Raw genomic sequence first — 26,735 nt, 5'->3', positions numbered from 1 at the left:
AGCATCCTTGGGTGTCAGAGAATTCCAGAGTTTCACTATCCTCTGAGGGAAGAAATGTCTGCACATTTCAGTCTTAAATAACTAGCACTTTATTTTACATCAATGTCCCCAAAACATCTCAGTATCTACTTTATGAAGCTGCCTTCGGATCTTAAATGCTTGAATAAGGTCACCCTGTCATTCTTCCAAGGAATACAGACCCAAACTATCTTAATATAGCAACTACAGAGCCTCTCTTAATATAGCAACTGCTGTGAAAGCTGATATATAAATATATAATTCTTTCCATTGATCAGATAACCTTTCTGAAAGAGATGTCTAAAACTGCAGACGATATTTTGCACAAATCAGCATCATTATTTTATTGCTGCTATCATCATGTGAATCAGAGGCAGGTATAATACACTTGGTCCCTTGAGGCAGGTGTAAGAAACTTGGTCCATCATTTAAAAGGATCGTGGCTGGTTGCTCGTAACCCCAAATCCACATTTCTGCCCATTCCGGTAACCCCACCTTTGTCAAATATGTTTCTATTTCTGCCCCAAATATATTCACTTTACTTCCAACACCCTTTGAAGAACAGAGTTCTAAAGACTAATAACTCACTAAGAAAAAAAATCACATTACTGTTTTAAATGGGCAACCACTTATTTTGAAATAATGACCTCTAATTCTAGATTCTTCCACAAAAGGAAACATCCTCTTCATATCCATTATTCAAAACCTCATACATTTGAATCAAGTCACCCCTCACTCTTTTAAACTCCAGCGCTTCCAAGCTTAGTCTGATAAAACTATTCCAGGTATAAATTATTATCTGAACTGCTTCCAATACATTTTATCAAGGAAATAATACAAAAGGAATACATACTGAATCTTATCTGCTATTTTGTGGCCTTTTTGACCATCTTTTAAGTTATTGGAACAGACTTTATTTTGTTACCCATATGTTAATATAAGCTGGTTGACCAAGTGAGGAAGCTGTTCAATAGTATATTTGCTACATGCTGCCACTTCAAAGTTTACAGTTAGAAATAAAGCATCTACCTAAATATATTAGAACATAATACAAATTTAAGGATGTCAAACTATGCCTCTAGTCTACGGTTTTGAAAATATATTATTAAATGACCATGACAGTATCCTGTTTGCTGTGTGATCTGAAGAAGGTAATTAGGCTTGGGTGTAATTGTGGGAGGTGAAAGTGACTCTCAAAAAGGGGAAAGTATATACTTTATAAAAGAGCCTATATAGAGATGGTTATTAGCATCACATTCAATGGGCCTGCACATGATAAAACAGGTCCTTTTTAAGTCTGCAGGTCATCAATTTGTGGTGACTTTTGCATCCCCAAGCATTCCACAGGTTATGTGCTGTGTAGCACACATGTGCAACTTAATGGATAACACACACTGAACACCATTGCATACATTTGTTCCACGTGGCCAAATGAGGTGCAAGCTAGTGGAAATCATGACTTGCATCTTGGAGTGCTTGTGTGCCATAATCACAGATGACCAAGAAACAATTTTCAGACGTTCAAAAAACTGCAGATGCTTGAAATCTGAAATAAAAAAACAGAAAATGCTGCACTCAATAAATTGGGCGCCATTGGTAGAAAGTGAAACAGTTAAATTTTAGATCAAAGATTCCTTGTCGGAACTTGGAGAGACAAATCAAGCTTGTTTTAAGTTGCAGAGAAGGTGGAGGTGGAGGGGAGAGGGATGAATAGAACGAAGGGAACATCTTTGAAAAGGTATGGTCAGGATTGCTGTGGTGATAAGATGTTGATAGTTATAACAATTTTGTGAACCTTCCTAAAGATAAAGTATCTGATGCATTCAGCAATTAATTTTCAGATTTATATACAGAGGAGCAAGGTTGGAGTGTAAGGGTGCGTCCAGTGGAGGTGGGGTGTAGAGGTTTTGCAGCCTAAAATTTGACTTCGTATTTCAAAAGAGTCACTCAGCAGGAAATGTGAACAGTCAAATCCAGAATTATTCCCCTTCAGATCATGACATAATCCTTGGTCTAAGATGGTATTTAATTGTGTTGGGCAGTCATTCTGTATTTGGAACCATTCTGCACAAAATGGCAATGATTGTGTTTTTGGCAGCTCCACAGTGAAGGACATTCCCAGAGTACTTTCTTCTGACTGAACTATTCTATAGCACAGTTCACTTAAGGTTTTGAGCTAGAACTCAGATAAGTTTTCAGTAAACAAAGGATGAGGGTATTGATATTTTGAAACACACTATTATTCCTAAACATTTCTAACCTTCAGTCCAAGGTCACACTATACTGTTAAAGATTCATTTTACAGTAAAGTTTCATAATTTTTAGTATGCACTTTGCTAAGTCACCAAGAATGCAGTTATTTCATGTTAGTTCAACACTTGTGAGATTAAACTAATTCCAAACATAGTCTAAAATCAATCAGCTTTTTGCAAATTAGTAGTTTCATTGGATCATGTAATGTTACAGCAAGAACAGATATTTTTTTTCTTAAACCACCTCTCCTGCCTGCTCCCAACACCATTTAATAATTCTCTTTGCCATGTAACAATTTTATGTTATTGATTTGGAAGCAAAGTTCCTGCTGAATCTTCTTTAGAACTCCCTACTGTAGACAATACTTCAGCTGAAGGCTAACCAGTGATATTTAAATGTCTAGCCTGGCAACATTAAATTTGCTTTCAATGCCATTATAATTACTGTTTAAATGTCATTTCTTTTCCATGTTATTCCACTCAAACTAAATCACTAACCTGCATTAGATAGCGTTCAGTCGTGATACTTTTCACATTTCATCTTTTGGAGAATACCTTGATCTATCGGCGATGTCAGACTCGTAGACAAGAAAGCCATGAAAATATTCTCAGACACTAACTCTGCTGTTGTAAGAATTACATTAGTATATACAATTCTGGCTTTCCTGTTTTTTTCAAATATTCCTTCACCACTGGTATCAAAACATAGTGGAACTCAACGCAAGTAGATTCCTCTATCCACATAGTTATGATATATTCACAAGGACACAAAGTGCTGGAGTAACTCAGCAAGTCAAGCAGCATCTCTGGAGAACATGGTTGGGTGATGTTTTAGACCATTCTTCAGAGAGTTTTAACATGTCACCTATGATTTATATTCCACTGGTAGATGTGTGATGTCATTGAAATCTCTTAGCTTGTTGCCAATAACCTCAGCTTGTGCATTCAAGAGAGTCAGGGAGTAGAAGTTAGTATAGTTGCTATTGCTAAGGAGAAGGTGCTTGGAAACCTGTAAGGTCTATGGTGGACAAGGCATCTGGACCAGATGGACTACACCCCAAGGTTCTGAAAGACGTAGCTTTATAGATTGTGAAGGCATAGGTAGCGTTCTTTCAAGAATCACTAGAGTTAGGAGAGGTCCCAGAGGACTGGAAAATTGTAAATGTTGCTTGACTGTTCAAGAAAGGAGCGAGGTAAAAGGGATTCAGTGGTTAGTAAGGTTTTATTGTCCATTCTTAAGGACGAGTTTTCTAAGAACTTAGAAACACAGGATAAAATAAGTTACCATAATTTTGTAGAAATCAATGCTCACTTGATGCAGAGTACTGACCAGTTGGACCGAATGGCCTAATTCTGCTCCTATGAATTATGAACTTATAAGAGTGGACAGAGAGAAACAGAGGTGAAACACAGAGCATGCACGCAGACGTGTGCGCATACTGCAGTCCACCCAAGCAGATGTTCATTTGGACCATCGCTGACACCTCTCTCCTCTTTCTTAAACTATTTCCATCTCAGGATTAAAGAGTTAAGTGTTTTATTGTTGTATGTCCCAAAGCAGAATAACAAAATCCTTTTTTGCAGCAGCACAACAAATATGTAGACATAGTACTCTGTAAACACATAATAAATAAAAGTTAAAACAATAATAGTGCAAAGACAAAAACAATGGCCCTGTCTATGTAATTCAGATCTTATATGAGGTTGTAGTGTTTAATAACCTGATCGTTACAGAAGGCTCCTATACCGTCTTCCCAATTGTAGGAGTGAAATGAGAACCTGACCAAGCTGATGCAAGTCTCTGACGATGCTGGCTGCCTTTTTGAGGCAGCGGCTCCTGTATATCCCTTGGTGGGGAGGTCAGTACCCATGATGGACTGGGGAGCATCCAGGACTACCCACAGGCATCTACTACAAATCCATCAACTCACACAATTACCTTGCATAACCTCTCTCCCCATGATAGGCACAAAAAGCTGGAGTAACACAGCAGGCCAGGCAGCATCTCTGGAGAGAAGGAATGGGTGGCATTTCGGGTCGAGACCCTTCAGACTGAAAGTCACGGGAAAGGGAAACGAGAGATATAGACGATGTAGAGAGATCCATTTCGGGGTCACCTGTGCCTACTCTCTCCCCATCTCTTGCAAGGATACTATGCTTTTCCTTGCAGTTTCTCTGTCTCCACATTTGCTCTTGTTGAAGCTATCCACTCTTTGAAATGAAAGTTGGCTGCTTTCTTTAGCAAATGTGTTCTCTTCTCACTGTTGGTGGATAGAGCTCTCACATACAACTCTGCTCTCGCCTCCCCCTCCCCCATAATGAACAAGGATAGAATACCTCTGGTCATTACCTTTCAGCCACCAGGCTTCACATACAACACCTCATTCTTCAAGATTTCCGCCAGCTTCAACATATTCCTATCATTAGTCACATCTTCCCCTTCACACCCCTTTCTGTGGAGACAATTCTTTCTGTAATTCCTTCGCTTGTTTATCGAGCGGCAAATGCAATAGATGAGGTTTGTGGAGGTACACGTAGACCTATCTCATTTGCAAAGGCTGTTGATCACTCCATAACCCCCTAGTTTACTTATCTCTCTCCAAGTACTTTTTCCTGAAACCACAGGATGTTCAACAGCTGTCCCTACACCTCATTCTCATCTCCATTCAGGGACCTCAACAGCCCTTCCAAATGAGACAGATGTTTACATGCACCTCCACCAAATTCATCTCTGCATGCAATGCCCTTGATGTTGTTTCCTCTACATTGGAAACCAACAGATTAGGAAACCGCTTTGCCAAACCGTTGTGCTGTCATGCTACAGTGAAACTCCGATATTGCGATTTCTTGGTTGTAAGCCACTTCAGTTCCCCTTCCAATGGCAATTTGTATGTCCTCCTCTGCAGAAGTGAGGTCGGGTGCAAACTGGAGATACAGCATCTCGTATTCCTACAACCCAATGGCATGAACATGGAATTCTCCAATTTCAGCTAAAAACAAATCTCCCCAACCCTCTTTCCATTCCCCACCACCCATCACCATTTCTTTCCCCCCCTCCATTCACACTTCAACCACCCTTCCCTATACTCATTTTCTACCCTCCCCCCCCTCCATTTATCCACCATCCCTCCCTCTGGTTCTACATTTTCACTACCAACCTTCCTTTCTTATCGGATTCTATAATTTGTCCCCTTTTCTCATCTCCACATCATATCTAGCCACAGGTACTATCTCCACCCACCTGGCTCAATCAACACTGCCTCATCCAAATCCACTTATCACTTGCCAGCTCCTGCCCCACCCTTTCCCCTCACTTTATACCAGCTGCCTCCCCTCTACTCCATCAATCTAAAGACACGATCCTAATGCAAAACGTTCTGTCTATTTCCCTCCACAGGTGCTGTCTGACCAGTTGAGTTCCTCTAGCACTTGGTTTTTGCTCAAAATTCGGCATCTGCAGTCACTTGCCAAACAGTGGACATCCATGTACTCATGGAACATTCAGAACATTTTGTTTCATTGCATTGTCCTTCAATAGCATGATTCCTGATTCAGATGGTTTTAATGTGAAAAGGCTAGTTGTAGGATGAATATAATGTGCTTCCAGGGCAACAGCAGGATTTTATTTTCAATAACTAAAGGCAAAATGGAAGACTGTTATAGCTCTGATGAGCAATGGGTCCAAGGCCAAAGATTTGTATATAGAGATGATCCATAGGATAAACAAAATGCACGCTACAGTGAAACTCTGATAATGTGATTTCCTATTGCCATGAATTCCAATGGCTCAGCCTCTGGCTCACCCGGTTTTATTCAACACACTGGGTCCCTGGTTCCCACACTTCATTTAAACTGACTGAGTTCACTGGCAAATTATATTCTTGCATAACAATTAAATGTGTCAATGTTTTAAATAAGATAAACAGCGACATGCAGGGAAATCTACCAGTCTGGCCTCAAAACCCCAAGGATGTCAGATTATAGGAATTTTATGTTTATTGAAGTTCGTAAGGTATCTACGGAGGGGAAATATCACCAAAGCTTTAGTTGAAAAAGATAGATCTGACTTCATGGTTCTACAGTACCATTCCTGATGGATCAAAATTAGTTCAAGTTGTACAAGTTTAAATAATGTGTAAAACACCAACACAAATAAAATCCATCAGATCACTCTTGGCAATGGACCCGATAGTTTCCCTTCATTCACAAAAAGATCACTTCATTGGAAGTCCAATTCTAGTGTTCACTGTTAACAGAAATATTGGTCTTCAATATAATTGCGTTACACAAATTATGATGCTGTAACTGCTGAGCTCCTTTATCCCTGATTACTAAATAAGGTTTAAAACACAAACTCACTGTTGAACTGGGAGATGATCTACAGCTTTTACTTATTCATATAAAATTGACATTTCCTTGGACTTCTACCCAAGGAATATCTATTTTGAATCGTTTGGCAAATATTTACATCCTGGAAAACCAAATGTTTTGCTTAGTTTAATTAAAAGATACAGCATGGAGACTGGCCCTTCGGCTCACCGAATCCACCACGACCATTGATCACAGGTTCATACTAGTTCTATGATATCCCGCTTTCTTATCCGCTCCCTACACACAAGGGGCAATTAACAAAGACCAATTAACCTACAAACCCACACATCTTTGGGATACTCATTCCAATATCACTTAAAGAACCGCAGAACCATTTGGAAAACCCGATACAAAACAAAAAAGGAGGAAAGACAAAATGATCAATAAATTGGTCAAGAGGTAGATTTTTAGGACAAGTATAACCATTTACTTGTGTACAGTAACTTTGTGGTTTTAGATAGATTGGTGTGCATTTTCAGCAGAGATTAGGATATTTACTTAGAAATTGTATAATCCTAAAGACCACATGTAGTTGGAATGTTAAACATTTGTATTGTCAGAAACATGTCAAACAATGACCAGTTTTCTATTACATCAGGGTTCAAACTTGCACAAAAAAGCTACTAAACAATGTTTGGCAGGGGTGTAATGCTCAATTCTTTGGCTCCATGTACAATAAAGTGTGTTTACCTTAATGCTAGAGTTAATCTACATCCTGTCCTTTAACTAGGATATATGAAAATATTTTAAGCCTCCTATTCAATCTATGCCAAAAAAATGGACTTCACCAGATGGCAATAATTTGAATCATTTTAATAGGTGCAACCACCCACTATGCCCCAAGAACAAAAGTGCATATAGCATCTCAACCACTTTGTTGGACATGACTATCTGTTAAAAAAATAGCATTGACAATGCAAACATTTAGCTGTGTTCAGATGTCTTTAGCTTGGAAAAAGGATTTTTAAGATAATTTATCAGCTGTGAAAGTATATGACAAGGATATATTGTGCCATGTATAAAAGATGTCTGTTCTGTCTTAATAACAATGTCCATTAAGCATACTGAAAAGATAATGTTTGGGAAATCTCTCAATGACATGGAGCTGTTCGTATTCTTCTGGTATCCTTCTGAACAACAAGGTTGCTGACTATTGCAGCAATGTGAAGTTGCCATTGAATACTTTTAACCATCGGCGCTTTGGATTCCTTATAAACTCGGTTCTGGTTTCCACACAGGAACCATCTTTTGAGTACGAAGGCTACTACTGTGATTAGGTCAGAAAATGCAGTGTCGATTATGGAATTCCAAGTTATCCTTCCCTTGCTCTTTACCCCTAATGTGGAAATTACATACTCACTAAACTAGTGGGGCCATGATTAATAAGCAACAGCAGCAAACTGAAAAGTTCACCTTCAGACCTTCAAAGATTTATGGTCATTGAAACAAAAAAAAAAACAGACAAAAAAGACATTTATTGACTGTAAATCATTTCAATGTGTTCTTATTTTCCTAAACAATCACAGCAAGCCATTTAAACTTCATGTTTGCTTAAACTAATACAGTCATTTTTATAGATCAATACAATCAATTACTGTACAGACTCCTGAGATGGTTGTAGTGTAGACTGTAGGTCCCTCAGATGAAGAACAAAAATTTAAAGAAATGCTAAATTATTTTACTAAGGGGCAAGATGCCATGACATTTTAGATGGATATCATTTTTCCCTCTGGGAGATGGTAATATTTAACAATTTAATAATATTTTCCTGTTAAACAATAGCACATTATAAAAAGGTTTGAAAACTGGATGAAAAATTTACCCTCCTCTTTCAACAATGGGTTATTTTGTTGATTTGTTCCCACAGTTCTGTGCAACGTTTTCACCATCACTCGGAGAATAAATAGATGACAATCATTTAAAAAGTTCAAAGATAGAATGTCCAATTGAGAAATATAGTTGATTTTTCCATTCCATCTAAATTAATTGATGACACGGCTCAGTATCATAGACAGTATTTGGAGATTGCAAAACAAATGACAAAATTCTGGAGGAAAAAAATCAAAGTTACATAAAGAAAATTGAACCCATTTAAATTAACGCTATTTATTATTGGAATATGACTGGAAGGATAGAATTAAACATTGCTCAATTTTCACATCAGATATTAGATTTTGCCCCTTAAGGTAATTGGTACACAAAAATGCTCCAAAAAGTGGGAGTCAAATAGCACATTTCAAACATAAATGAGGCTAATAAATACAAGTCAGAAAGGAGAATTCAGATTTTTACATTCTGTTTACCAATAGAGCCTAAAGGGAATGAACTCAATGTCCCTAAAATGACAATTAGCAGGTAATACAAGACCAAAATCCTCTGCAGAATGAAACATACATATAGCATTAGAGATAGAGCTCTGTTGGATAAAACAGTCTGCAAAAATCCTTAACTTGAACACACGGCATAGCCAAGCATAATTTATTTGAAGAGAAATAGAAAATAAAATAGCATGAACATTTATTAAACATTCTTTTTGTAAAAGGACCAATTGTATTAACAATATGAAGTTTTATTAACATGCATTTTCCAGTTCCAACCAATCATGAATAACCCATTACAAATCCCAAGAAATTGTTAGGGTTCCAGGAACTTTGATATATTTGAAACTGCAAACTAAACTCTCACTGATGGAATTAGAATTCCAAACCTATAAACACATTGAAAAATTTGAAACAAGATTCTCAAATTTAAAAAAAGTGCATCAACAAAGGTGCTCTGAAAAATAAAATGTTCATTACATAAATGGCTGTCATTTCAAAACATTTCCATTGAAGCATTTCATGAGGCAATTAAGCTGGATCTGGAACTATTCATTTTTAGAAGAATTTTTCAAAAAAATAAAATTGAGAAATCAAGTAAATGAACACAACACTGAAATTGAAAAATAAATAGCTTGAATGGGTATTTTCTAAAACTGGTCTCTAAGGAGGATAAAATGGAATTAATACCTCCTAACTGCTGGAAACAATTGAAATTACCATTTATATCTCCTCAATTAAATTTTCAAGTACAAGTTACCAGAAACAAAGGTTTTCTAACTCTAAGAAAACAGCTCAGCTTCTAATTACTGCATTGTTTTCCATTGGGAAGGCAAGAGTGTTTCAGCAACATAAACACCATCATTTAATTATGGTTTCCTTTTACAGTTAAATTCAACCTTTAAAATTCAGAAAGGTAGTTCTACTATTTTATGTTATCACAACAGCAGATGGTATTAATACAACTTCATAAATATGCTGAACCCAAACTTAAACGGTCTGTTGCGTCAGTTGGTTCAGTTTTTAGATACCAATTTGGATTACGCAACCAATCTTGCCCACATTAACGTCTACTACTCTTAACAAGGATTTGCAACTTGTGTGCATTGTCCAACAACAGTTCCGACAGTCTACACCAAACCAACAAAACAAATCAAGAACATTTTACAATGCAATTAAGTATGAATATTCGAATAAAAATTAATAATTGAATAAACAAATATAATTTGTAGTACGGATTAAAACTGCACAGAAGTCCGGAACACAAATGTTCACATAATATGAACAATACCTTTAAAAAGTCATGAAATGGGCAGGTGATGGTATTTGAGATGTGAGAATGAAACCAGTTTGTTTTGAAAATACACATTGGCCTTCTAAAATTAATTTGCTACTTTTAATCAATACTTTCCCATTCAAGGACTCAACTTTCTATTTACTGCCATGGTGAACACTGAAATAAACTGCAACATTTAAGAGGGAAATATTTTCTTTAAAAAAAAAAGTCTAATCACCAGTCAACCTGTAGCTTCAGGCTTCCCTATAAATACACAAGAGTTTTAAGTCAAGCACCAATCATGACCCTAGTTTTGGGCTAAATGTAGTCAAATCGTATTTATATCTTCTAGAACTCATCATAGTTTGCAGAGGGGGATTAGTTACATGGCTATGGTGAAACAACTATGCCTCCAGCCTTACTGTACATGTGTATCAGAGACTAGGTAAGCAATAAGTTCCATTTGATAGTCAATATGGATGTTAACAAAATTTAGCAGTTATCTGCAATATTAAAAGGTAAATGTTTTTTCTCTTCCTGACCATGGATATTAGTGTTGAAATTTTACCCAAAGACATTCTTCACAGATCCACTCCTAGCCCACTGAAGACTCAATTAAAAGACATTTCTTGATCCAGATTAGTCCGCACCATACAATGCAGGAGTCCGAAGCAAGACCAAAGAATGTGCAGAAACAGCTTTGATGAAATCCCAGGATATTTGATGCTCAAGTTCCAAGGAAGTGCTGTTATTGAAGCTGCTCGGTGGGGCGGAGTGGCCGTTTGCCAGAGAAATTAGACCTCAGCTGCATTCACATATCTACAATACAACCATGTGTGAAAACCAAATTTGTCCCAATTGGTTTTCATAGATGAAGTTCTGAACAATTTCTGAATTACTCCATAATTGTACGGTACAGAGATGGCTCAACATAATCTCCACGATACCTGGAGTTCAAAACTCGTTGTCGTTTTGATACATGAGCAACCTCCTCTTCTGCAAATATTCCAGTGAATCGCATGTCTGATGCCACAGACTGCAAGAAAAATTATGACTATTTTTAATACATTAAATGTTTTGACAACCACACTCTACAAGCATAGGAATACAGCATTGAAAGTCTAAATGGGAGCTAAAATGACAAACAGCTGAGTTTGGAAATTTTCTAATTACATGTAACTAGAATAATTAGTAGCTGACATGCTCCCCAACAAAGTAGTGGACAGTAAATCCTTAGCTTTCAGAGCTTTGCAAATTTGTAGAAAATATCCACAAGTAGAGTATTTCTGGTGAGGCTGCCGCCTGGCTGTGGCAGTTCTTCTTATCGTGCTGCAGGCAGCATCTAGCATCACCCCATGCTCCCATCTGTTACCTCCCACACCCTCCGCTGCCTACCCTAATAACATGTTTAAACTAGTGGTTCATCTACTAATGAGGCTGGGACTATCCCATTGTTTAAGAAACAGTTAGACAGGTACATGGATAGGATAGGTTTGGAGGGATATGGACCAAGCGCAGGCAAGTGGGACTAGTGTAGCTGGGACATTGTTGGCTGGTGTGGGCGAGTTCAGCCAAAGGGCCTGTTTCCACACTGTATCACTATGACTTTCTCTCTATGGCTCTAATGAGGAAATCATTTAATTTAAGGCATTTATGCCTCCAGATAAAGGTAGCGAAAAACAACACCTTCCCACCCCGATATTCCACCATCACTGGAATATTGTATGTCCTGCTCATACCCTGGACGAGTGCCTCTACATTGTGTTCATGTGATCTGCCACTTTTAGAGGATTGAGGGCAAATTACCTAGCAAATTAAATCCTCAATTCACTTTGCAAATGCCGCCTTTGAAGTATTTCCCAATAGCTCTGGGCAATCAAAATATTTGCTAGAACTTGTTGCAAATATCTCTCATGAAACTTAAGGATTTACTGTATTGGAGTTGTAAATGTACTGAATACATTTCCAATTATGTAAAATTAGTGTTTCAAAATGAAGTGACGACAACATCAACCACATTAGTACATATCACAAATAGTTCCATTTGATATGTTTAAGGATCCAGCTATTTTAAGACAGTGGATAATTCAAAAGGATAATGCCATGAAGTCTTCATTTAAGCAAAAAAAAACTAACTGGGTCATGTCGCCAACACTGCTGAGAGCTTCAAGACTCTGCACAGCAACATCCTGAAGCCTCAGATTGGGTTGTTTCTTTCCCCAACATAGAAAATAGGTGCAGGAGTAGGCCATTCGGCCCTTCGAGCCTGCACCGCCATTCAATATGATCATGGCTGATCATCCAGCTCAGTAACCTGTACCTGCCTTCTCTCCATACCCCCTGATCCCTTTAGCCACAAGGGCCACATCTAACTCCCTCTTAAATATAGCCAATGAACTGGCCTCAACTACCTTCTGTGGCAGAGAATTCCACAGGCTCACCACTCTCTCTGTGAAGAAATGTTTTCTCATCTCGGTCCTAAAAGACTTCCCCCTTATCCTTAAGCTGTGACCCCTGGTTCTGGACTTCCCCAACATCGGGAACAATCTTCCCGCATCTAGCCTCTCCAACCCCTTAAGAATTTTATATGTTTCTATAAGATCCCCCCTCAGTCTTCTAAATTCCAGCGAGTACAAGCGTAGTCTATCCAGTCTTTCTTCATGTGAAAGTCCCGCCATCCCAGGGAACAATCTGGTGAACCTTCTCTGTACTCCCTCCAAGGCTAGAATGTCTTTCCTCAGATTAGGAGACCAAAACTGTACACAATACGCTGCTTGCACAGACCACAAGTCTGCAGGTGATTAAGAGAAGGAGAGACAGCCTGACGAAAACACCAAAAACATGGAATCACATTAAGCTGTGACCCGACCCTTAACACATACTTCTGTGACCCAAAAGAATAACTCCCGAAATAGCACATTGCATCATTGAATTAATAAATACATACCAGCCTGGACTTGACTTTCTTGGGAAGTTCTTCATTTAGAGTGTACACATCCTCCCTTTTCACCATGAGTTGAGAAGCATCTTCAAATTCCACCTGAATAGACAAGCAAAGCACAGTAAAGATCGAAAAATTTAATTGGAATCTCAGACGCTGGAAGGACAAGATTGATAAATAAAAGTTTAGCAGACTTTAAGTTTTGTGAGCCATGCATCTGCACTATCGCTCTCTCTCTTTATTCTCTCTTCACCCCTCTCCCGTTGGACAGAAGATACAAAAGCACCAAACCATGCACCACAGGATTCAAGAACAGCTTATTCCCCGTTCTTATCAGACCTTCCATTTGCCAAGGATGAATTCTCTATCTATCTTGTTGCAGCCCTTGCACTATTATTTCATCTGCACTTTTTCAGCAACGGTAGCAGTATATTCTGCACTCAGTTTATCTTTTGCTCCATCCAGTGTACACATGTATGGTATAATTTGTCTGGATAGCACACAAAGCAAAGTTTTACATTATATATCGGTACATGTGACATTAATAAACTAATGCTAAGGGCCAATAGATCTACTATTGAAAATGTTAGAATGAAATCTTATTCAACATTGTTAAGATTTTGAATTAATCAATTACTCCAAAATTAACACCAAGGGAAAATCTTAAAGCATGCTTGACATGTTGATGCAGTGCAGGAAAAACTTTCAATGCAATGGACTGATGTTAAGCAATCAATCAAGATATTTTTGCTGCTGGTACCTACACAAACAACTGCCTGCGTGAAGTATCAAACAGAATTTTGCTTTTAAGGCTATTTACTTTACATTGTTTCGTACCTGGTAGAGCTGTATGACATGTGATGCGACAAATTGGGCTCCATACACTAGTCCATCAGTCCATCTGACTTGAACCACCTCTCTTTCCACAGGGGGCCCCAAACGAAGACAGTCACGACTCTAAAAAAATTAGCAGTAACTAAGAGTCAAAAATTTATATTCTTAAGAAATAAAATGTCCATCCTTAGAAGAATCTGACCACATAACAGATTCCAAATAGTCATAGTATGCAACACCGAAAGTAATGTAATTGATGCAAAACATTCACTGAGAAAACAAAGAACATATTTCAAAATATTAAGGAAACAAATGAAAATACAAGTGAATTTAATGCACAACAGCTGTATTTATTTATCCTATCGAAGACTACTCAAGTGCATCAATGTGTACACTTTTATTCATGTTTCCTGTTCAATCGTCAGGTGACCAACGACCTGAACGAGTTCTGATGCAGGTTCGCTAGACAGAAACATAACCCCCTCCCCCACCTACTCCTCCCCAATCACCAGTTCAAACCTACTTCCAGCCTGACTCCAGTCTGCAAAGACTGGGCCCTTGTCCACTACACCCCCTCCTTGCTGCCCAACATCAGTCTGGCCACTTCTCCATCACTAACAATAGCAATTGAGGAGGTGGAAAACCTATTCAGGAGATAGAAAACTGGAAATCTTCAGGACTGGACAATGTTTCTCCCTCTACCCTCAAGCTCTGTGCCAAACAACTGGCACAATTCTACACAGACATTTTCAATCGGTCCCTGCAAACCTGCACTGTCCCTGCCTGCTCCACTATTGTTCCTGTACCCATGCCGGAAAGACGTGCCGGCCCAGCTGAAAAATATCACAACCCCCCTGCTGGACTCCCTGCAGTTTGGGCCAATAGATCAGTGGGTGACGCAGTCAACCTAGGCCTGCACTTCATCCTCCAGCACCTAGACCTCCAGGGGACCTATGCAAGGATTTTGTTTGTGGATTTTAGCTCTGCACATTCAACAACATTGTGCCAGAGCTACTACATTCCAAACTCTCCCAGTTGACTGCGCCTGAACCCCTGTCAGTGGATCATCATCTTCCTGACAGACAGGAAGCAGTATGCGAGGCTGGGAAAGCAAATCTCGGACCTACTGACCCTCAGCATAGGAGCACCGCATGGCTGCGTACTCTTCCCTCTCCTTTACTCTCTCTACACCAACGACTACACCTCCACAGACTCCTCTGTCAAGCTCCTCAAGTTTGCGGACGACACAACCCTGATTGGACTGATCCAGGATAGGGAGGAATCTGCCTACAGACAGGAAGTGACACAGCTGGCATCCTGGTGCCATCGCAACAAACTAGAGCTCAATGCTCTTAAGACAGTGGCATTGATTGTAGACTTTAGGAGAGCTCCCCCTCCCCTCCCCCCACTCACCATCAACAACACCGCAGTCACATCTGTGGAGTCATTTAAGTTCCTTGGAACCATCATCTCCAGGGACCTTAAATGGGGGGCCACCATCGACTCCAAAGCCAAAAAGACCTAACAGGGGATGTAATTCCTGCGGCAACTGAGGAAACACAATCTGCCGCAGGCAAAGATGGTCCAGATTTGTACTGCCATCATAGAGTCTGTCTTCACCTTCTCCGTCATGGTCTGGCTCAGCCACCAAGCATGACATCCGGAGCATGCAACGCATCGTTCAATCAGCCGAGAAGGTTGTTGGCTGCAACCTTCCCCCCCCCCCAAATTGATGAACTGTACACTGTAAGGGCCAGGAAGCGAGCGGGTAAGATCATCTCTGATCCCTCTCACCCTGGCCACAAACTCTTTGAAGCACTTTCCTCTGGAAGGCCACTCCGGACTGTTCAAGCCGCCACAGCCAGACATAAAAACAGCTTTTTTCCACGAGCAGTAGCATTACTGAACAGCCAAGTCTGTAGCCTCCTTTTGCTCTGGTATTTTATTTCATTCTTCACGTGTTTAAATTATAATGTTTTATTTTTAATTGTCTACTCTATATCGTGTTGTTACTTGCAAGCAAAACGCCAAGGCAAATTCCTTGAATGTATACATACTTGGCTAATAAAATGTACTCAATTCAATCTTATGGCCAAATAAAATACTTGTGGATGATGAATCAACTTAAAAAGAAAACATTAATATCTTGCTCAGGAAAGTTTTCAATAAACTGCGAGATTGCTTTATGACCATCACTACCTTGTGTTGGATGCTTGGTCACATTATTTCAGTCACAAGCTATTTTACGAAGTAATATAACCACAACCTACCACAATGTCCTCTGGATACAAGTTGTCACTGAAGGAACCATCATCAAAATTTACTTCATAGAAGGTTTCTTTACTCAATCCAACCACCTCACATTGATAAAAGCGCCCATTCTTGTGTTTGGAGATAACCTTCTGACCAACTTCAACCACATTCAAAGCTGATTTAGAGCACTGTGGAAAAATTAGGAAAATCTTAAGATTCCACTGATCGCAACTATTCAGAAAGTGATGATAGATAGCATCTGTGAAATAGATATCTCTTGTTGATACTGATATGTAGAGGAAGACTTCAAAACAATGGTGGTCTTCTATAGTTTCTCAACTGAAGCATTTTTGCTCAAGTTAGGACCATAGTTCAGGAAATATTTAAAAACCTGGAAAAGGTGAAGGAAGAGAAGACTCAGTAGAGTCAAACCAGTATGGGGAACGTCCTACTGCTTTCACTGCCGTCCTGCTTAGCTTCACTGTTTGTATCCACTCGTTATCACCTTTTCCACAGCCAACAATTGTGGGCTCCACTTTTCCTTGATTATTGTGGCTGGGTTTGATTTGTTCTTTTCATACCTTTCATTAATTTGTTCTTTGTACCTTTTCATACCTCTAGTTTTCCTCTCCCCTGACTCTCAGTCTGAAGAAGAGCCTTGACCCAAAACATCGCCTATTCCTTTTCTCCAGAGATGCAGAGTTACTCCAGCATTTTGTGACCATGGTGACATGGAGAAGATCATTTTCCTTGGAGCGGAGCAGATTAAAATATTTCACTAATGTTCTCTTGAATATTCTTAAATTAATTGGGTGTAGAGAAACTACTTCCAGTGGCAGAAAAAAATTGGCAAGCCAATGCCAGACGTTTAAAGCAATTGACAAAAGGCATTTTAAAGAGTTTTTTTAAAAAACTGGAAAACAGTCAGAAAGGCTGAAGGATATAATTTCAAGGGTATCATTAAGAGAACTAGTTAAATATACTGTGATGGCAGAGTGGAGGGTGGGGAAGCAGAGCAAGGTTATTTAATACCTATTAAAAAGTCAGCACATTTAAGATGGAGGAGTAGTCAGCTTTTCAGATCATCCTTCCACAATTGCATTCAATGGTTTAAGCAGAATCATTGCAATTTGCAACATGCAAGCCCATCAAGGCTTTGCAGCTGTAGTTTGCTCTTGGAGGTTTTCATGACAGAGTACCAATATTAGATTTTCAGGAAAAAGTCAAGTCAAAGTCAAAGTCAATTTTATTGTCAATCCTCAGCCAGTTCACACAGACAGAAAATCGAAATACCGTTTCCCACAATCCCGAGGAACAAAGTGCATAAAACAAAAGGCACAGCAAACAACAATCAACATAAAACATAAAATATAAAATATAGTCACTTCAAATTTTTTTTAAAAAAGTGTCTGGTGCTGGATGTGCGTGTGTGTGGGGTGTTAAAGTCCAGGTCCCATAGGGGCAGGGGAGAGAGGAGGAAGGGAGGGGAGAGAGTTCAGCATCCTGACAGCCTGGTGGAAAAAACTGTTCTTTAGTCGGGTGGTGCTTGACCTCAGGCTGCGAAACCTTCTCCCTGAAGGCAGGAGGGTGAAGAGGCTGTTGGAGGGGTGGGAGGGGTCACCCACAATGCTCAATGCTTTGCGGGTGAGGCGGGTGGTGTAAAGGACCAGGAGTGTTGGGAGTGAGGCGCCAGTGATCCTCTCAGCAGTGTTCACTATGCGCTGCAGGGTCTTACGGCTGGAGGCTGTGCAGCTTCCGAACCACACAGTGATGCAGCTGCTGAGGATGCTCTCGATGGCACCTCGGTAAAAAGTGTACATGATGAGTGTGGGGGCTCCCGCTCTCTTCAGTTTGCGGAGGAAGTAGAGGCGCTGCTGGGCTTTCTTGGCGATGGACATGATGTTGTTGCTCCAGGAGAGATCCTCGGTGATGTTCACCCCCAGAAATTTGGTGCTGCTCACCTGCTCCACAGCAGCACCATTGATGGTCAGTGGGTGGGGGTGTTGGGTGTGCGTTCTCCTGAAGTCGACAACAATCTCCTTTGTTTTCTCCACATTCAGGAAGAGATTGTTGTCTGTGCACCACGCGGCCAGCTGGTCCACCTCCTTCCTGTAGTGGGTCTCGTCGTTGTTGCTGATGAGACCCACCACTGTTGTGTCATCCGCAAACTTGACGAAGTGGTTGGAGCTGTAGGTGGGTGTGCAGTCGTGGGTCAGCAAGGTGAAGAGCAGGGGGCTTAGCACACATCCTTGTGGGGCACCCGTACTCAGCGTGATGGTGTCCGATGTGTTGCTGCCGACCCGTACGGACTGGGGTCTGGCAGTGAGGAAGTCCAGCAGCCAGTTGCAGAGAAGGGGGCTGAGGCCCAGATTTGTTAGTTTACAAACCAGCTGCTGGGGGATGATGGTGTTAAATGCTGAGCTAAAGTCTATGAACAGCATCCTAACATATGAGTTTTTAGTGTCCAAGTGGGTGAGGGCTGGGTGTAGAGCAGAGGAGATGGCATCCTCAGTGGACCGCTTAGCTCGATATGCAAACTGAAACGGGTCCAGGGAGGGGGGGAGGTTGGATCTGATCTGCTTCATGACCAGCCTCTCGAAGCACTTCATGATGGTTGAAGTCAGCGCTACAGGGCGGTAGTCGTTGAAGCAGGATGGAGAAGACTTCTTGGGCACAGGTATGATGGTGGTTTCTTTGAAGCACAAGGGAACAACAGCCTGGCTCAGGGAGATGTTGAAGATGTCTGTGAGGACATCTGTGAGCTCAGCTGCGCAGTCTTTTAGCACACGACCAGGAATGTTGTCAGGTCCAGAAGCTTTCCGGGTGTTAATCCTTAACAGTGTGCTCCTCACACTGCCTGGAGACAGACAAATAGCCTGGTCGTTGGGGGGAGGAGTTGTTTTCTGCGCAGGTGTGTTGCTCTGAGCTTCAAAGCGTGCGAAGAAGCCGTTGAGGTCGTTCAAGAGAGAGGTGTCACTGTCACAGGTCTGTGGTAAGGGTTTGTAGTCCGTGATAGTCCTAATACCCTTCCACAGGCTCCGTGTGTCTCTGCTGTCACTGAAGTGGGCTGTGATGCGCCGGGTGTAGTGTTGTTTGGCTTTCCTGATGCCACTGGAAAGGTTGGCCCTGGCTGCTCTGAGACCGGCTGGATTGCCCTCTCTGAAGGCAGCGTTGCGGACCCTCAGCAGCCCATGGACCTCCCCTGTCAGCCATGGCTTCTGGTTAGCCCGGATGGTGATGGCTCTGGTGTGGGTCACATCGTCAATGCATTTGGTGATGTAGCCTGTAACTGTCTCTGTGTATTCCTGAATGTTGGTTGTGTTGTTGTATGTTGCTGCCTGCTTGAACATGTCCCAGTCTGTAGTCTCAAAGCAGTTTTGGAGTGCAGCTGTGCTGTCCTCTGACCACACACGTACCTCTTTTGAAACCGGTTTGGTGACTTTCACCCGGGGTCTGTATGCCGGTTTCAGCAGAACGGTGAGGTGATCAGAGAGGCCGATGTGGGGGAGGGGGGAAGCCTTGTATGCTCCTTTGATGGTCGTGTAGACAAGGTCCAAGGTGTTGTTTTCTCGTGTTGGGAAATCAACATGCTGGTATACTTTGGGCATGACAGTTTTTAGGTTAGCATGGTTGAAGTCCCCAGCTACGATGAGAAAGCCATCTGGGTGTGCTGTCTGCTGCTCAGAGATGGCCCGGTACAGTTCGCAGAGTGCCTCCTCTCTGTCCTTGTTGTTGGAACTGGGAGGGATGTAAACAGCGACTAACAGGATAGCTGTTAGCTCCCTCGGGAGGTAGAAAGGTCGGCACTTCACAACCATAAACTCCGCCAGCGGTGAACAGTGTTTGTAGACCAACACAGCGTCCCGACACCAAGCATCACTGATGTAAACAATCACACCGCCGCCGCGAGTCTTCCCCCCGCTAACCGTAGCTCTGTCCGATCGGTAGCATGTTAGCCGGTCGAGCTGAACAGCGGAGTCCGGGATGTTGTCATTAAGCCACGTTTCCGTAAAAACGTAAACACAGCATTCCCTCACCTCACGCTGGGTCGACCGGAGAAGTCTTATAGTGTCCATTTTATTGTCCAGTGAGCGTACATTAGCCATTAGCATGCTCGGAATAGCCGGTCTGTGTGGGCTAGCCGCTAGCCTAGCCCGGATGCCTCCGCGCTTACCCCTCTTCTGCTTCCTCTCACACCGCCTGCGGTGTCTCCTTTCCAGCCGGGGGGCAGCACTCGAGGCCAAGGTCGAGGTCAGGCAGAGTATTCTGAGGCCGCTAAGTTCCTCTGCAAGCATAGCGTCCAGTGTTGATGATGTTGTTTTCTTGTCCAGCAAGAACTCACGACTATACTGTCTACTGCTGACTGTCCAGAGTTGTTGAAGTGACAAACATGACGAACTTGATAAAACATTAAAAACACTCGAAAAATCGGGAGAGTGTGGGGCCGCTGCGTCTGCACGCGCTGCCATTTTAAAACTTAAACAATTTAAAAACTTAGACAATTTAAAAACTTCTCTACTAGATGTAATGTTGTATACACACTATCAAAAATCATACAAGCTGAGGAGACTGCTCTCAATGGCTTCATTTATTCTTTGATACTTGTAGATGGACAGAACAAAAACAAATCTCAATTTTACATAAAGAATTTCCAATCTGCAATTAATTCCCACCACTAATATACTTCCATGAATGTTTATTAGCAAAGATACCCATATCTATAACAACACAATTTGACTGTAACAGCAGTTAGTAAAAGTTACAAACAATTTGCTGGAGGAACTCAGTGGATGGTGCAGCATCTGTGGGACGCAAAGAAAAGGTGACATTTCGGATCAAATCTCTGCATCCTATCCCCTTCCCACAGATGCTGTTCGACCAGATGATCTTTTTAGCAGATTATTTATTGCTCCAGAATCAACAATCTAATGTCTCGTTAGTGAAAGTTAATTAATTTTACAAGGAATGTGGAGGAAGTGTTAAAAAGCACCTACCTCTCCTTGGATGGGAGTCTTGTGCCTACAGCAGGTGATGAAGACTACAAATGGCCAGTCATCGGGTTGCAAGACGACACCCGTAGCTTGGGCGCAGGTCACATGAAAAGAAGTGGGGCAACGGCCATGGGAGCACTGCACACAGCAACCACCGGACTTCTTCATTCTCTTCTTACAGTAGAAGCATTTCTGTAAGTAGCCAAAATTACATCATTGATATAGCACAAGCAATTTTAAATAGAGTACAATGATTGAGGCAATTAAATAGCATAAGACATCAACAATACAATACAAACAGTAGTCTGTGGGAAGGGGATATGATACAGAGATTTGACCCGAAAAGTCAAGTGATTTATTTTTTGTCACCTAACCCTGACATGCAGTAAACACTGGCATTTATCTGGCTGAGCCCAAATGATATTCAAGCAATAATAAAAAAAAGCAAAAATTATTGCCAACAAAAAACTGTCTGATCCCCTTGGCTTGGCACAATGGTTTTATCACTGCAGTGTTAGAAATTGTTAGACATGGGACATTCTTCACACATGTGGATAGCAGGCATCCATATAAATGAGAACCAGTCGTCAAAAAACCTGTTCCAATGCAAAATTAAATAACAGATCTGTCTATAGAGCATGGTTTACTGGCTCAGTGCAAGAGGCTGCTCAAGAGATATGGTTTGTAAAAAGGTATCGTATTTGGAATATTAAAGCTTCTTCCCCTGTAATATTTTCCAAAAAAGTATCTTTTATTACTCTAAAGTTTATTTTTGGTTCTGCAAACTAAAGATACTAAAAGTTGTAGGTTACATTGTTTCATAGTGTATCATTGCACGAGTAATAATAGGAACGACTGCTATCAGTTCAGGGTCAATGATGTCTCTTTATTGTGAAGAAGTTAACTGTATTGAAATTATTTTCAATCACCCGCTGTTATCTTTGATCTTAAAGAAAATCAAACTCAATAAACTTTGCGCTTGGAGAGATTCTACCAAGAATGTACCCAAGAAGTGAGACTTACGAGAATGATCCTGGGGATGATTGGGTTAACATGTTATTATTATTAATAATACATATTATAACATACATATTTGACGGCCCTTGACTTGTGCGCGCTGGAGTTTAAATGGATGAGAAGGGATCTCATTGAAACTTACCAAATCGTGAAAGGTGTCGGAAGGTGAAGGGTCATGACCCGAAACAGCACCTATCCCTTTTCTCCAGAGATGCTGTATGACCCGCTGAGTTACGCCAGGTTTTTGTGTGTACCAAATAGTGAAAGTACTTGATAAAGTGGAAGTGGAGAAGATATTTCCACTAGTGGGAGAGTCCAAGATCAGTATAAAAGGATGTACATTTAGAAAAGAGATGAGGAGGAAGTTTTTTAGCCGAAGAGTAGTGAATCTGGAATTCATTCCCACAGAAGGCTGCAGAGGCCAAGTCATTGGGTATTTTTAACGAGGAGATTGATAAGTTCTTGATTTCTAAGGGTGTCAAAAGTACGGGGAGAAGTCGGAGAATGGGGTTGCATGGGAAAGGTCGACCAGTCATATTGAATGGAGGAGTAGACTCGATGGGTCGAATGGCCTAATTCTGCTCCTATGAGTTATGAACTTATGAAGAGAATGCCTGCTCGCCCTGATAAATAAAGACCACTTATATTTATATATAATATATTATATATTTATATATAATATAAATATTACAGCTACTACTACGGCTTGACAACAGTCACATCAGAATCATCGGCCATTAATAGTTATCCGAGGTCACCATTGTCCAGAAGCTGAAATGAACCAGCCTTAAACACAATGGTGTAAGAACTGGTCAGAAGTTTAGTATCCCATTTGAAAAGTGATTTCCCTTCCAGCTCCTTGAAAGCTTTACCATGTGTACAAGACATCTACGCGATGATGTGTTCAGGAGCATCACGAGATGTATTTTATCAATCACTGTGCTGGCGAAACCAGTGGCGACCAGGAATAGACTGGTTGACAACCAAGAACAGGGTGATGACAACTGGAGAGACAGTGGACAGCTCGGAAAGACGGTAACCGGGGCGGGGTGGGTTGGCAGCCCAAACCGCATCTTCTGAGAGGAGGAAACCCAACCAAGCTACAGATCAACTCATGGAAAAATACCCCCAGGGGTGCCCGAGAAGGGGGGGGGGAGAAGAGAGATGAGCACCCTAATTTGACGGATATGAAATGCAGATGTGCAAAGGTCAGCAAGAACAGCCGAGGCCTGAAGATTCACCAGACCCGGATTAAGTGTTTGGAGGGAGAGGGAGTGTCACAACTCACAGGTATCTTACTTGGTGAGACGCAGGAGGAGCCAGGCCCGGAAGCACCCCATAGAGCTCGGCCTTCAAGTGGCGCAACTAGTCCCTCAGAACAGATCTCCGGAGAAGGTTCAAGTCAAATGGCCACAGGGCTGCAAGATGACAGTTCGACGAGGACGCCGACAAGGTGCTAAAAGCAACAGTGAAGGGAGTTGTGGATCGAAGGCCACTGACGACGATGACAATCATTGTCAGCCTAGCTGTGGAAAGGTTTGGAGCAATGGAGAAGCCTGCCAGAACATCCTCCACCATGAACCAAAGAGCAGCAAAGATCCACAAGATCCGGCTGGAGCTGAAGTCCCTCAAGAAGCAGTACAAAGAGGCCAGTGAGGAGCAACGTCCCACCTTGGCTGAGCTGCGAACCATTCTGAGGAAGAAGCTGCTGACCCTCCATAGAGCTGAGTGGCACCGAAGACGGCGGAAGGAAAGAGCCAGGAAGCGAGCATCCTTCATAGCCAACCCCTTCAGCTTCACCAAACAACTGCTAGGGCAGAAGCGCAGTGGGAATTTGGCTTGCTCTAAGGAGGAGATTGACCGGCACATCCAGACCACCTACAGCGACCCCATCAGGCAGCAGGAGCTGGGCCATTGCAACATCCTGATAAAACCACCTCCACCCATCAAGGAGTTTGACAGTAGAGAGCCACTCCAGAAAGAGGTCCAGGACGTTGTGAAGAGAGCAAGATCTAGCTTAGCCCTTGGCCCGAGCGAAGTCCCCTACAAGGTCTACAAGAACTGCCCCTTGTTTCTGAAACGGCTGTGGAAGATCCTGAAAGTCATCTGACGAAAGGGAAAGTGGCACAGCAGTGGCGATTCGCTGAAGGAGTCTGGATCCCAAAGGAAGAAGATTGTAAGAGAATCGACCAGTTCAGGATCATTTCCTTGCTAAGCGTTGAAGGCAAGATTTTCTTCAGCATAGTAGTGAGGCGGCTTGAGCAACTTCCTCTCCAACAATGGATACATCAACACCTCAATGCAAAAGGGAGGCTTATCTGGAGTGCCGGGGTGTCTAGAGCACACGGGAGTGGTGACCCAGCTCATCAGAGAAGCCAGGGAGAACAAGGGAGACCTGACAGTGCTCTGGCTTGACCTGGCCAATACCTACGGCTCCATCCTGCACAAGCGGCACGGTGGTGCAGCGGTAGCGTTGCTGCCTTACAGCGAATGCAGCGCCGGAGACTCAGGTTCGATCCTGACTACGGGCGCCGTCTGTACGGAGTTTGTACCTTCTCCCCGTGACCTGCATGGGTTTTCTCCGAGATCTTCGGTTTCCTCCCACACTCCAAAGACGTACAGGTATGTAGGTTAATTGACTGGGTAAATGTAAAAATTGTCCCTAGTGTGTGTAGGATAGTGTTAGTGTGCGGGGATCGCTGGGCGGCGCGGACTCGGTGGGCCGAAGGGCCTGTTTCCGCGCTGTATCTCTAAATATAAATCTAAAAATATATATTTTTTAAATCTAGACAGCCATGGCCAAGCATCATGTGCCGGGCCAAGTGGCAGATCTTATCCTGAACTATTACAACCAGTTCAGCATGAGAGTCACAGCCGGGGCAGTAACATCAGAGTGGCACAGACTGGAGGTTGGGATCATCACAGGCTGTGCCATCTCTGTGATCCTTTTTGCCTTGGCGATGAACATGATCGTCAAGTCTGCTGAACCAGAGTGCTGGGGCCCTCGGACCAAGTCAGGAATGCACCAACCACCAATCAGGGCCTTCATGGACTTCATGACTGTCACCACTGAGACAGTGCCAGGAGGCAGGTGGATCCTGCAAACGTTGGAGGCAATGATTGCTTGGGCAAGGATGAGGTTTAAGCCAGAGAAGTCAAGGTCACTGGTGCTGAAGAAGGGCAAAGTCATGGACAGGTTCCGCTTCAGCATCGAAGGGACACCAATCCCAACTGTCTCTGAACGGCCAGTGAAGAGTCTTGGCAAGGTGTTTAACAGCAGCCTGAAGGATACAGCATCAGTCCAGGCAACCTGTCAGGAGCTGGAGAGCTAGTTGAGAGCAGTGAACTGGTCAGGGTTTCCCAGCAAGTTCAAGGCGTGGATCGACCAGCATGACATCCTGCCAAGGATACTCTGGCCACTGCTTGTCTACGAAGTCCCAACCTCCATCGTAGAGAGCTTGCAGAGGAAAGTCAGCAGCTTCCTCAGGAGGTGGCTGGGATTGCCCAGGAGCCTTAGCAGCATTGCCCTTTACGGTAATAACACCAAGCTCCAGCTGCCCCTGAAGTCTCTAGGAGGAGTTTAAGGTGACTTGGGCCAGAGAGATGATGCTGTACAGGGACTCCAGCGACCCCAAGGTGGCTCAGGCGGGGATGGAGGTGAAAACTGGGAGGAAGTGGAGAGCCAGCGAAGCTGTGCTGCAAGCGGAGTCTCGGATATGCCACAGAGTCCAGGTGGAACAGCGACTCGGGGAAGAGCTGGTCTAGGAACCTTCCCAACTCCCCAGTTTGACAAGGCCAAGGGGAAGGAGAGGCGCAGGCTAGTCCAGGAGGAAGTGAGGGCAGCGGTGGAGGAGGAGAGGTCTAGCAAAGCGGTTGGCTTGAAGCAGCAGGGAGCCTGGACAAGGTGGGAGCAGGCTATGGACCGAAAAGTCACATAGACTGAGCTCTGGCAGGCTGAACCACAGTATATCAAGTTCCTAGTCCAGCGGTGTACGATATCCTGCCCAGCCCATCGAACCTCTACATCTGGGGCAAAGTGGAATCTCCGGATTGCCCGCAATGCTCAGGCAAGGGGTTGTTGGAACACATCCTGAGCTGCTGCCCAAAGGCTCTTGGGCAGGACCGGTACACCTGGCGTCACGACCAGATTCTGAAACCCATTGCAGAAGCCATCAGCATGGGAATCAGCAGCTGCAGACGAGCACGCCCCACCCCCAGATGATCACCTTCGTGAAGGCTGGAGTGCAGCTGCCAAGAACCACAGCAGCCAAGAATCTGTCAGGAATCCTGGCGACTGCACAGGACTGGCAGCTTTCTGTAGACCTGGTGAAACAGCTGAAGTTCCCACGGCACATCGCCACGACCACCCTGAAGTCAGACAACCTCTTTGTCTCAGAGGCGACCAAACACATTGTCTTGTTGGAACTGACAGTGCTGTGGGAGGATCGTCTAGAGGAGGCCCAC

The 26,735-nt window shown here is 42.6% G+C and overlaps 1 protein-coding gene across 6 annotated transcripts in view; it reads right to left on the bottom strand.

Moving 5' to 3' along the window:
• Positions 1-8,042: 8,042 nt before the first annotated feature.
• Positions 8,043-26,735, bottom strand: part of kdm4aa (lysine (K)-specific demethylase 4A, genome duplicate a) — a 78,547-nt gene continuing 59,854 nt past the window's right edge. For 5 of the 6 annotated variants that reach the window (XM_078408321.1, XM_078408319.1, XM_078408318.1 and 2 more), the window contains exons 18-23: positions 21,258-21,446; positions 16,281-16,451; positions 14,014-14,133; positions 13,183-13,275; positions 11,183-11,271; positions 8,043-8,688 (exon numbers count right to left, since the gene is read on the bottom strand). In XM_078408321.1, coding sequence (XP_078264447.1) covers positions 8,619-8,688; positions 11,183-11,271; positions 13,183-13,275; positions 14,014-14,133; positions 16,281-16,451; positions 21,258-21,446 — 732 coding nt within the window. In that variant the 3' untranslated portion in view covers positions 8,043-8,618. Of the gene's footprint in view, positions 8,689-9,105; positions 11,272-13,182; positions 13,276-14,013; positions 14,134-16,280; positions 16,452-21,257; positions 21,447-26,735 lie in introns of those variants that run through there. The other variant, XM_078408324.1, reaches the window with a different exon arrangement.

This window comes from Rhinoraja longicauda, chromosome 11, assembly GCF_053455715.1.
Source record: "Rhinoraja longicauda isolate Sanriku21f chromosome 11, sRhiLon1.1, whole genome shotgun sequence".
Classification (NCBI taxonomy): Eukaryota; Metazoa; Chordata; class Chondrichthyes; order Rajiformes; family Arhynchobatidae; genus Rhinoraja; species Rhinoraja longicauda.
Note: the sequence above shows the minus strand (reverse complement) of the source record. Positions and strands in the feature narration are given on the sequence as shown.